This window comes from Schistocerca gregaria, chromosome 4, assembly GCF_023897955.1.
Source record: "Schistocerca gregaria isolate iqSchGreg1 chromosome 4, iqSchGreg1.2, whole genome shotgun sequence".
NCBI lineage: Eukaryota > Metazoa > Arthropoda > Insecta > Orthoptera > Acrididae > Schistocerca > Schistocerca gregaria.
This window is the reverse complement of record NC_064923.1, coordinates 707,455,712-707,469,487: the sequence shown is the minus strand read 5'-3', so window position 1 is coordinate 707,469,487 and position 13,776 is coordinate 707,455,712. Positions and strand designations below refer to the sequence as shown.

Genomic DNA, 13,776 nt, shown 5'->3' with positions numbered 1-13,776 from the left:
GATATTTTTCCGAAAGTTTGATGGTAGATCGCCAGTCTCAACATTCTACACGTCGACGTGAAAAGCGTTTTGTTGCCACTTGCCGCAGTGATTGTTAGAAATTCCTATGGAATGTTATCTATCTCTTCTGCCTTACATGACTAAGTCTTCCAAAGCTCTATTAAAGTTCGATTCTAATACTGAATTCCTTATCTCTTCTATACTGATTCCTTTTCCTTCTTCTAACACAAGTCCTCCCCATCGGAGAGGCCATCAGTGTAGTCTCCTCCATATTTAACAGTGGAATTCCCACTGGGTTCTCTGTGTTACCGCCCTTGCTTTCAATTTCACTGAAGGTTGTTTTGACATTTCTATATGTCGAGTCACTCCTTGCGGCTATCATTGTCTTTTCCATTTCTTCACATTTTTCCTGCAGTCATTTTGCCATATCTTCGCTGCTGTACAGCGTTCGATAGGTGGACCAACACGGTATTAAGCGGGTAATCATGATGTTTTGTATCAGACGTGTAACTGATAAGCAGAGTATACAATCTCGAGGCCAGCTGTTGTGTGGCGTCACGCAGGTACGCAACAGATACGTCACCAGATCGCTGAATGAACGCAGCTGCTCCTTTACGGCGCACCTACCTCACCGCTCGATGCTTATGACACTATGCACGTGGCAGCCTGAAACGGACTGTACATCAATTACTGTCCCGCCCTAAACGAGCCGGGGCACATTCAGTATGACGACGAGGCCGGAAACTGAAGCAGGCGACACCTAGCGAGTGCGCAGGCGTGCTCCCGCGACTGCGCCGTGCCGGCTGCCGCTCAGTGTGTGTCCTTTCTGGGCGCCAGCACGCAGGATACGGCCGCCTGGCGTCACATCCGGTGGCGGAGGCACAGAGCTCAGCCGCGCACTCTTTCTGCGTTCACGGTGTTCCTGTTGATTCGGGCTGACCCTTTCTCCTAACAAAACTGTAAGTACCCACGGCAGGCCCCTACTGAATACAAGATATTAGAATCTGAAGGAAGGAGGTTAGAGTTTAACGTCCCGTCGATACCGTGGCCATTAGTAACGGAGCGAAAATTCGGATTACGAAAGGTTGGAGAAAGAAATCGGCCCTGACCTTTCCAAAGGGGCAACGGCCTTGCCGCAGTGGATACACCTGTTCCCTTGAGATCACCGAAGTTAAACGCTGTCGGGCGTAGCCGGCACTTGGATGGGTGACCATCCAGGCCGCCATGCGCTGTTGCCATTTTTCGGGGTGCACTCAGCCTCGTGATGCCAATTGAGGAGCTACTCGACCGAATACTAGGGGCTCTGGTCAAAGAAAACCGTCATAATGACTGGGAGAGCGGTGTGCTGACCACACGCCCCTCCTATCCGCATCGTCACCTGAGGCTGACACGGCGGTCGGATGATCCCGATGGGCCACTTGTGGCCTGAAGACGGAGTGCTGCTTTCCAAAGCAACCATCTCGACGTCTGCATGAAGAATCGTTCGTGCGAGAATTTGTAAGTCTTCCGTTGATCAGCGTAATCAGCTTTAGTACGCTGAAAACCACAAGAAGCAATGTACTGCAGTATAGTCGACCGTACACGGGATGTCGCGTACCGCTCATATTTCCACAAAAGACATTTCAATCGGCCGCACCGAGCCACTGCTATAGACGGTCTGTCATATGCAACGAAGACGCGCTACGTACGTCAGCAGAGGATGTCGAATTCGCATCCCCTCACTGCCTGCAACTGTGATTGGACCGTGTGGCTTTTTAAACCGCCGTGCCCGGAGCTCCGCCTCATCTCCGCTATGCCTATGTGGCGTGGACTTCCATTCTTTTCTCCTCTTATCGCGACCTCGAACGCCATGCGCTCTGCCCAGCCTTCCGGTACGTCTAACCTCCCCCACCTGCATCCTCCACCAAACTTCGCGAGCCCACTCTCCCATCGTGAACACCTCCGAATATCCTACGTTAACCGTAGACTCGACACTATGCACTCCCTGCTCACTGATCCTGAAGCACCTCTAGCAACGCATTCCCCCAAAAATACACCTACACACTCTCAACGTCCTCTCCCAACAATACTTCAATCACCTTTCCTTACCCGACTACGAAATCCACCATGGTATACACCCGACCCACCAGATCTAGAAGATCCCTACCACCCATCCCTTGTCAGGGCTCCCTTCCTCTCCAATCCTATTCACCCACTTCCAGGTCTTGGTTCGGAACTGCATGCATCTCCACTCTTCCCCCATCACTCCTCCGAACATGCATCCACACAAATCCCCGCCTATGCACTACCTTTAAATGCTGCGTTCCCGTCATACCCTTATGCTTGGCAATCTACATCGACTCTTCTCGGTATCTGTTTTAATGACTCATCACATAGACCTTTCCGTTTTAATTTATGGAACTGCCTATCTAGTTCCATTTATTCGTATGTGACACTCATTTGCCATTCATATTTTTCTATACTTTAATTAATCACCAAATCAATCTTTTATATTTGAACTTTTGAAACTGATTATCTGTCTTTTTATTGTACAAATCTTTTATTTTTGTCAGCCGCCATGTCCAGCTTTTATATTATGCTTTTCACATTTTTAATCTCACGTGGGTGAAGGGCGACAAACTATATCTGGTAACAGTCCACCCCCCTGCACATATGGGGTGGCGGAGAGAAGGGGGGGGAGTAATAACAGCAGAGAAAGAATACGTTCTGCCTCAGATTATTCTCAGAATACTCTCAGATGACGCAGAGCTTACGGAAGACAATGCAGTGAGACTTTACGAACTTAGAACGATACCATTGCTACTCCGGGTGCTAGTGAATATTGAAATACAGTACTAGTGGAACAGAGAGAGACTGCAGAGAGATTCAAGGGCACAAAGCACGCTTTACGCTGTGTATACTGCAAATAAGTGTCCGCCCCCGGTAGCTGAGTGGTCAGCGCGACAGAATGTCAATCATAAGGGCACGGGTGCGATTCCCGGCTGGGTCGGAGATTTTCTCCGCTCAGGAACTGAGTGTTGCGTTGTCTTAATCATCATCATTTCATCGTCATCGACGCGCAAGTCGCCGAGGTGGCGTCAAATCGACAGAATTGCACCCGGCGCATGGTCTACCCGACGGGACGCCCTAGTCACATGACACTTACATTTACTGCAAATAAGTGCATTTATGTTTTAATCGCTCCGTAATGTTTGACGTTTTCTAGGGAGTTCATCCACTTTGTTGCAATGACGGAATCAACAAACCCGAGCGGTCTCAGGCGCTGCAGTCATGGACTGTGCGGCTGGTCTCGGCGGAGGTTCGAATCCTCCCTCGGGCATGGGTGTGTGGTTTGTCCTTAGTATACTTTAGGTTAAGTGGTGTGTAAGCTTACGGACTGATGACCTTAGCAGTGAAGTCCCATAAGATTTCACACACATTTGAACATTTTTTGACACAACAGACATTTCTGGCGAGAAGCTTGTGATTAGTGACGACTTCGATCCACGGTAGAAGATTCTTCATCTCTACATACTGAACTAATCAGCATTTTTTTCAGTGTCGGTGGAACTAATTGAATTTTTGCTCTTCTAAGAACAGCCAAGTGAGAAACGTGTCGAAAATTCTTCATTTTTCCATTATTCTTACAGCGTTCCTAAATTTTTTATATCTTCTCCTGAAGTGATTCAAATTTTGTGTGCAATGGGAACTTTTGGAGGATAATCACTCACTGAACTTGTTCAGTTTCAGAGCCAACGAATCCAAACATTACTAACGAGCGTAACCAGACTGGTAGAAGTGCAACAACAGCCGCAGACCCCTTTGTACAGGAGGGCATGAGGCGCCGAGCCACTTACGCTACAAATTCAAGCGCTCCAAAGTTCTGTGTCAAGTATTATGTCACACATAATCGCAAACACTGCTTCTTATGCCTAGCGGAATGCCAACACTGTCATAAGTCAGGACACAGGCGGCAAGTGTTCTGCAAAAGAAGCGCAAAACAAACTCTGTTCCCCTTCAAACTAGATTTCAGCAAATGGAGATTAATATCATCTCACATTCTGAATCGTTACCTGCTCCTCCTGGCAATACTCACAGGAAAACAACTGAAATCAATCAGCAAAAGACTCTGTCCCTCGCGAAAGAGGTAAAAGCAGTCCTCTGAAAGCCAGAACTGACAGTTGTATTCAGAAAACAAACCGCGAACTATTCTTATCTTTAACGATTTGCGATCAGTCTTAACCATTTCGTTTAGATACTAGTGCTTCAATCACATCCATTAATCAGACTACTTATGAGCAGTTGGGACGACCTTAGCTGCAAAAATCAAGCCTACACCTCACAATCTACAACGGTGGAAGTATCTCTGTTCTTGAGACACACACTTTGCAAACTATGGAGGTACGACTGCATCACTACGCTTCACAGTCCTTCAATCACGCTTGAGTCCCAATATTTTTTGTCATGGATGCGCTTGATTTGTTTGGATTAGATATTCAGGACCATGTCCTTGCGCTATTAATACGAAAATTTCCCATGCCATCATTCATCAACTGAGTGAAAAATTTGGACAGTGGTTTGATGGCATATTGGGACATGCAAAGAGTACTCAAGCGCGCATTACGTTCAGAGACAATGCTCAACCGGTGTTACCGTGCACGTCCTTTGCCTCACGCCATTCGCGATGAAGTCGCTTCTCAACTTAACAGATCAGGACAGACTGGTATTTTGAAACCCATTTATGCCTGTCAGCGGACATCATGGTTACCACAAGAAATTGAAAGGGAATGTCAGACTTTGTGCCGAATTTAAAGCAAGAATTGTCATTCAGATGGCTATTGATTCTTTCCCGCTGTCAGGATGTGAGGAGCTTACGAATTGCCTTGCAGGTAGACGATTCTTCTCTAAAAGTCAGCCTCCCACCGGAAGTTCCAGTCCTGCCTCGGCCATGGGTGTGTCTGTTGTTCTTAGCACAGGTTAGTTTAAGTTAGTTTAAGTGGTGTGTAGGTCTAGACACCGATGACCTCTGCAGTTTGGTCCCTTAAGAATTTTTTTTTTCTTTCTAAAAGACATTTAGCCGATGCTCTTCTTCAACTTCCACCCAGTAAGCAAACGAAAAAAAGATCTGTGGCGTTCAGTACACAAGTCGGCTTCTATATATACCAGCGCCTTCCCTTCGGAAGCACATCTGCTTCTACTGCGTTATTTCAGCGCTTTCTTGAACATGTGACGACGAAAGATCCGCAGCGCTCAAATTATTTCGATGATGTCATTGTGTCCAGACAGGCACCAGAACAGCGGATCTAAAAACTGGAGCGTCTTTTCCACGTTTTAACCGACGCAGCGCTTAAGCATAACATACAGACGTGCTTGTTTATCTGTACGAAATTGAATATTAGGGACATCAAATTGACGTCCGCGGCGATTGTCTCTAGGCTAAGCATGTAGACGCCATCCGAAGATTGCCCTCTCCTAAAAATGTACGAGAGTTATAGGCAGTTCTAGGAAAACCGACCTTCTACCCTAAATTTCCTCTGAACGCACTCCTTTGCCGTTCCTTTCCAATGGACTGCAGAATGCGAACAATAATTTCAAAATTTGACAAATTTATTGCCTAATCACCCATGCCTTATTCATTCTGATCCGCAAGAACCAGCAGTGTTTCCAGTGGATACATCAGATGGAGTAGGCGCAGCTTTATCTCTCAATGTTCGCAACACTGAACGCCCCACAGAATTCTCGTCTAAGACGTTGACCACGACCTAAGTCAACTACAGCTAGCTGGAAGCAGAAGCGTTTACCATTATGTATAGTGTCACGAAATTTCGACAATATCTGAAAGGTAAAACGTTTTTCTGAGGGCGGTCATAAACTCTTGACTGTTCTTTTTCCTCAGACAAAACATATGCTTCTTCACACAGAAAAAAGCTGTAACGTTGATTACTACTTCTTTCAAATTACCAGTAGGGAATTCTTTATCACTCTGCTGCACAGCTTGCAAAAGCTGACATACAGTCTCACTTACCTATGAGAAATGACCCAGAAACAATATATTTGAAGTTTTTCATCTTCAAATTGATCAATCTGATTCGCAAGCACTCCAAGCTTTTCCCACTGAACTCGAGGAATCACACAAGCTACTGAACAGGATCGGTTACTATTATTGCTGAAGTGTTACATTTGGAAGAGGTTGGCCTCGTTATCCGAAATCAATTCCGATGCAGCAGTATGCAGCTACTACACGCATCACAATTGCCTCTCTCTTCAGAATGGTATAATTTTATTACATATTTCTAATGAACAAACGTGAGTCATGATCCCACATTATTGCAGCAACATTTTTTCCGTGGAGCCCAAAATTCATAACACAATCATTATACGCCATATATTTACAACAAAAGTTGTCATCTATATGGCAAAACTTCCACTAAGAAAACAAAATGAACTGATAGTAAAAGTAGCAAAAATGATTGAAAGGGAATTGAAAAACAGAAAAACAAAAAACTGAATGCATTACTCTTGACAAGAATAACAATCATTACGTGTTTGAACCTTACAGACAGCATAATCAGTAGAAGCTCTTGTCACCCAAAATCACGAAGATAAGCCTATGTCAACTCAATGATCAATAGAGTAGTCAGTTTACCACTCGAACACGAATTAATACAAAATGAGCTTCCAGTGTTCTAATATATAACCCAACAAAATAATTTCAATCTGAATATAGTTGACAAACTGTGTGAAAAACACACATCTACATCTTCATCTACATGACTATTCTGCAATTCACATTTAAGTGCTTGGTCGAGGGTTCATCGAACCACAATCATATTATCTCTCTACTATTCCACTCCCTAACAGCGCGCGGGAAAAACGAACACCTAAACCTTTCTGTTCGAGCTCTGATTTCTCTTATTTTATTTTGATGATCATTCCTACCTATGTAGGTTGGGCTCAACAAAATGTTTTCGCATTCGGAAGAGAAAGTTGGTGACTGAAATTTCGTAAAAAGACCTCGCCGCGACGTAAAACGTCTTTGCTGTAATGACTTCCATCCCAGTTCGCGTATCATATCTGCCACACTCTCTCCCCTATTACGTGATAATACAAAACGAGCTGCCCTTTTTTGCACCCTTTCGATGTCCTCCGTCAATCCCACCTGGTAAGGATCCCACACCGCGCAGCAATATTCTAACAGAGGACGAACGAGTGTAGTGTAAGCTGTCTCTTTAGTGGACTTGTTGCATCTGCTAAGTGTCCTGCCAATGAAACGCAACCTTTGGCTCGCCTTCCCGACAATATTATCTATGTGGTCCTTCCAACTGAAGTTGTTCGTAATTTTAACACCCAGGTACTTAGTTGAATTGACAGCCTTGAGAATTGTACTATTTATCGAGTAATCGAATTCCAACGGATTTCTTTTGGAACTCATGTGGATCATCTCACACTTTTCGTTATTTAGCTTCAACTGCCACCTGACACACCATACAGCAATCTTTTCTAAATCGCTTTGCAGCTGATACTGGTCTTCGGATGACCTTACTAGACGGTAAATTACAGCATCATCCGCGAACAGTCTAAGAGAACTGCTCAGATTGTCACCCAGGTCATTTATATAGATCAGGAACAGTAGAGGTCCCAGGACGCTTCCCTGGGGAACACCTGATATCACTTCAGTTTTACTCGATGATTTGCCGTCTATTACTACGAACTGCGACCTTCCTGACAGGAAATCACGAATCCAGTCGCACGACTGAGACGATATCCCATAGCTCCGCAGCTTGATTAGAAGTCGCTTGTGAGGAACGGTGTCAAAAGCTTTCCGGAAATCTAAAAATACGGAATCAACTTGAGATCCCCTGTCGATAGCGGCCATTACTTCGTGCGAATAAAGAGCTAGCTGCGTTGCACAAGAGCGATGTTTTCTGAAGCTATGCTGATTACATATCAATAGATTGCTCCCTTCGAGGTGATTAATAATGTTTGAATACAGTATATGCTCCAAAACCCTACTGAAAACCGACGTCAATGTTATAGGTCTGGTGCGACCTGCGCAATTTTCCAATCTGTAGGTACAGATCTATCGGTGAGCGAGCGGTTGTATATGAGCGCTAAGTAGGGAGCTATTGTATCAGCGTAATCTGAAAGGAACCTAATCGGTATAGTATCTGGACCTGAAGACTTGCCCGTATCAAGCAATTTGAGTTGCTTCGCAACCCCTAAGGTATCTAATTCTAAGAAACCCGCTTGTGTACTTTACATACGACCAGAATTTCTTCGGATTTTCTACCAAATTTCGAGACATTGTTTCGTTGTGGAACCTATTAAAGGCATCTCGCATCGAAGTCCGTGCCAAATTTCGCGCGTCTGTAACTTTTAGCCAATCTTCGGGATTTCGCGTTCTTCTGAACTTCGCATGCTTTTTCCGTTGCCTCTGCAACAGCGTTCGGACCTGTTTTGTGTACCACGGGGGATCCGTTCCATCTCTTACCAATTTATGAGGTATGAATCTCTTAATTGCTGTTGTTACTATATGTGGCTATTTGAGCCACATCTCGTCTACATTTGCATTATCAGTTCGGAAGGAATGGAGATTGTCTTTTACGAAGGCTTCTAGTGACACTTTATCCGCTTTTCTAAATAAAATTATTATGCGTTTGTTTCTGATGGATTTGGAAGAAACTGTATTGAACCTAGCTACAACGACCTTGTGATCACTAATCCCTGTATCAGTCATGATGATCTCTATCAGCTCTGGATTGTTTGTGGCTAAGAGGTCAAGTGTGTTTTCGCAACCATTTACAATTCGCGTGGGTTCGTGGACTAACTGCTCGAAATAATTTTCGGAGAAAGCATTTAGGACAATCTCGGAAGATGTTTTCTGCCTACCACCGGTTTTGAACAAGTATTTTTGCCAACATATCGAGGGAAGGTTGAAGTCCCCACCAACTATAACCGTATGAGTGTTGTATTTATTTGCTATGAGACTCAAACTTTCTCTGAACTGTTCCGCAACTGTATCATCGGAGTCTGGGGGTCGGTAGAAGGAGCCAATTATTAACTTAGTTCGGCTGTTAAGTATAACTTCCCCCCATACCAATTCGCACGGAGTATCTACTTCTACTTCACTACAAGATAAACCACTACTGACAGACATAAACACCGTCTGAGACTTCGTAAAAATTTCTGCAGAACTTATTTCAGGCTTTAGCCAGCTCTCTGTATCTATAACGATATCAGCTTCTGTGCTTTCTATTAGCGCTTGAAACTCAGGGACTTTTCCAGCACAACTACAACAATTTACAACTGTAATTCCGACTGTTCCTTGATCCAAGCACGTCCTGTATTTGCATTGCACCCTTTGACACTGCAGCCCACCCCGTACTTTCCCGAGGCCTTCTAACCTAAAAAACCGCCCAGTCCACGCCACACAGCCTCCGCTACCCGTGTAGCCGCCAGCTGATCTATTCAGCGGAACCCGAAACCCCACCACCCTATGGCGCAAGTCAAGGAATCTGCAGCCAACACGGTCGCAAAACCGTCTGAGCCTCTGATTCAGACCCTCCACCCGGCTCTGCACCAAAGGTCCGCAGTCGGTTCTGTCGACGATGCTGCAGATGGTGAGCTCTGCCTTCATCTCGTATGCAAGACCGGCAGCCTTCACCAAATCAGATAGCCGCTGGAATCCAGAGAGAATTTCCTCAGATCCAAAGCGACACACGACATTAGTGTCGACATGTGCCACCACCTGCAGCTGGCTGCACCCTGTGCTCTTTATGGCATCCGGAAGGACCCTTTCCACATCAGGAATGACTCTTCCCGGAATGCAAACGGAGTGCACACTGGATTTCTTCCCCTCCTTAGCCGCCATATCCCTAAGGGGCCCCATTACGCGCATAACATTGGAGCTCCACCTAAGAACCAAACCGCATACAAAGTTATAAAATTAACAAGAGAAAACAAAACTAAACATAAAGCTACATATGTACCGACAATGTACTTGGGGCAAATATCGAATAAAATAATCCAAATCTTAAACAAAACAACTATAAACTAGCTTTCCGAATAAGAAACTATCTAAAAATGAATATTAGATGTGGAAAAACCAAAATCCCGGTTTTGTAAACCAAGGCATACTCAAAAGTTTGTGTAAAAATTGCACAAAATTTTGTATTGGTTATACGGGACGAAATTTTAGCATTAGATTCAAAGAACACCAAAGAAATTGCGACATCAATCGACCAAGACTTTATCTGCATCTCAAAAGCTAAAATTACGAAGCAGAACATATCGAAATGCTTTACAAGTTCTACACATTTTGTCAAAAGGACATGCCATGAACATTCTGGAAGAATTGGAAATACATGTGCACACAAAAAAATCATAAAAACGATACCCTTAACCATAAATCGATCTCAAACGAAAAAATTATGTAGAAAATTTTATTGACGTTTTAGAAAACGGGAACGGGTATAAAAGACAGTAAACAGAAAAGATAACCGTAGACACAAAGCACAACATAATTATAATGTCCATGAAACATAACTAACGTTAATCGCTAGCAAAGATCACTCTGGAAAAATAAAGCATCAACAAGAATAAACTACCAATTCAGATGTCAATAGTATTTCACGAAAATATTCCATACAAATATAACATTGTTGATTATAATAATCTTGCAACAAATAGATAGTCGACAGTTTACTTACTGCTGCAATATGAGCATCTATTTCAACTGGATGTAAGTATACATGTAAACTAACCTTTATGTACAACTTTTTATAAACATAAGTAGACTCGCCAAATATATTATCTACAGGTTAACTTCAGAATGGCGCTATTGCCGAAACAAGCTTGTAGTACAGAAGAAACGTTAATAATTAACGTATTACAGATTACCTGGCGTTAATCATTATAAAATGTATTATGACGTGTTCTATGCTTTGAGCCCGGCCGAATGAAAATAATGTGGTTGGTTTGCTTATTTTGTAACCAAATTTATCCTCTTCGATGATTTTTCAATTACTACTTCAATTTGCGCTGCTTCTGTGATATATTGTTCCTAGGTTTATAAGATAGCACCAGCTTCTTTTAGTAGTTTATAAAACAAATTTAAAAAGAAATTTTACAACTCTCTTAAGATAACGCTTTCGCTCAAACTACTGAAGCCAAATTACCCTCAAATCAGCAAGTTTAAACATTCTCTTCTTCCGTCTAAGACTCGTAATGCCTACAGCAAAGGAATACGCAGCATTAGTGATTCAAATATTTTCCATTTGCTATTAGAAGAACTGACGATGGCGTCCGTAGGTTATTCAAACTGTATGATGAATGCAAAGTTTTACAGAAACATCTGATTTAGAGAAGGAAAAAAGAGGTGTATTGATGCGAATAATAGACGAACATAGCTCATATGGATGTTTTCGAACATTACGCCAAAAAGGATCGGCTTACATGTTTGGTATGTATTAAAGTGGAACAACGTTCAGCATTTCGTCAACTTGGTCCATGAAAGGCAAGTGAATCAACATCAACTAGGGAAGGGAAGTCGTCTGTTATGGATCAGCAAATATCAGCAACACAAATTCGCGCAGTAACAGTTCCAGTTAGCCGAAGTACTTTGGGCTGTTTTTTAATTTCCATCTCTCTCAAGTGGTTGATAGGCGCAAGATCAGTTGTACTAAGGACGTTTACTGAATAATGGTTGGAGCACAAACTGTAGGGCATGGTATAGAAAACCTGGTAATAATCCACTTATTTTCAAAACTTCAGAAACAACTTAGGTAAGCATACGCACAGAAACAAGACAAAATTTCGCCTTAGCTACTGCTAAGAATTAGTTTTACAGTATGTAGAGCTGTTCCCAGCAATCACAAGTCGTGAAAATGTTGATAGACTGTAATAGCAACCGTTCAAGGCGAGGAGGTGTTGCTGAAAGTGCCCCGACATTCTTAGGAGAACAGAAAGCCATGACTGTAATATAGGAATGAACCCCAATAGGTCAGCGGCGCGCTTGAGATGCAGACGCGGTGGTGTGAGTGTTTCGATATGGTTAGGTGAATCATTCACGCCGCGTTAACAGTATACCTGAAGTTTCAGTGTGAACACATTCGTTATGTGTTGTGGCGCACGCAATTTTTCTGAATCAATATGAAGCCTGATTTTTGGAAAAGAAACAGTTCTAACGCCACTAATCAATTTTTGTGATCGGTCATTAATTGTTGACAAGTAAATCCTTTATTGAAACATCCTGGTATATTAAATCTGTGTGCCGGACCGAGACTCAAACTCGGGACCTTTGCCTTTCGCAGGCAAGTGCTCTACAAACTGAGCCACCCAAGCACGACTCACGACCCGTCCTCACACCTTTACTTCTGCCAGTACCTCGCCTCCTACCTTCCAAACTTTACAGAAGCTCTCCTGCGAATCTTGCACAACTAGCACTCCTGAAGGAAAGGATATTGCGGAGACATGGCTTAGCCACAGCCTGGGGGATGTTTCCAGAATGAGATTTTCACTCTGCAGCGGAGTGTGCGCTGATATGAAACTTCCTGGCAGATTAAAACTGTGTGCCGGACCGAGACTCGAACTCGGGACCTTTGCCTTTCGCGGGCAAGTGCTCTACCAACTGATCTACCCAAGCACGACTCACGACCCGTCCTCACACCTTTACTTTTGCCAGTACCTCATCTCCTACCTTCCAGGCTTCTAAATCCCTTATTGTCTGAGTCGTAATATGCTTCTAACGGTACATGTGTATGAGTGGCCAACTGGAGCAAGTCTAATTCACTCATCATCAGTTTTGGCGAATTAGGTGAATTTCATGATGGTTTCATAAAAAATCTCGCTGCTGATTTTCTTCCCCATCTTGCCATCAACGAGAGTTTGAAGTCCGCCTCTGATCAACTTGTTATCTTCCTTCCATTCATAAACGACGAAAATGAATAAAAAGTCGTAAGAATTAGTCTACATATCAAAAAGACAAACCGAAACAAAGAAGGTGCACTTAATAAATAACTGCTATCGCGACTTGTTGTTTGGAGGCGTGAATGTTTACGTACCAGCAGGTGCTGGCTGTGCACACAGATGACGCCGAGGAAGATGGTGGCCACCGTGCCCAGGGCCAAGCCGGCGTTCTTGAAGGCGTCGCCCATGGCGAACATGCCGGAGCCGACGTTCCCCTTCAGCAGGTGGATCATCGTCTCGAGGTACCTGTCGCACCACACACACACACAACTTTAGCGACGTGTACCACTGGGCGCCAGTTACGTGACGTTCCTACGACGCTACTTTCTTCACAGAAATGAATGAAATAAACAACAAGTATGAGCAATTATTCTCTGTTTACCTGCATCCATAGTCCTGTAGTATTTTAGAAATGACAACATTTTCCGGGTTTTGTTGAATGTGTTTAATTATGATCGCGAATTCGGCCGTTGTGCCATTCTCAAATAACAGCTCACTGTGAAAGGCGTCAATGCGTATTTATTCATCTTGAGTGGACAGTGTCCTATGTTAACCACGTTTATCAAACGTCAGAGTAGTCCAACACTCAGGACATTAGTGCAGGGAAACAAATGCAGGAATCCTGCATCGCTGCTCATGGCAGAGACCTTGTGGAGGTGGTTTGCCGTTGCCTTCCTCTGACCTGTTACGAAGTATCAGCAGCGTATGTGCGTCGTATGGATGAGTTTGATGAGTGCTTGTACAGTGCAGTGGTGGGTTTGCGTTGTTACGGTTGAAGGGAAGGGAGTGTGTGAAACGGGGCTGGCAATTTTTGAAGCAGTTGACGACGAC

General features: G+C 43.8%; 1 protein-coding gene across 4 annotated transcripts in view; it reads right to left on the bottom strand.

Moving 5' to 3' along the window:
• Positions 1-13,776, bottom strand: part of LOC126266685 (proton-coupled amino acid transporter 1-like) — a 421,916-nt gene that overhangs the window by 107,707 nt on the left and 300,433 nt on the right. For all 4 annotated transcript variants that reach the window (XM_049971110.1, XM_049971111.1, XM_049971112.1 and 1 more), the window contains one exon: positions 13,041-13,191. In XM_049971110.1, the coding sequence (XP_049827067.1) occupies positions 13,041-13,191 (151 nt within the window). The remainder of the gene's footprint in view (positions 1-13,040; positions 13,192-13,776) is intronic.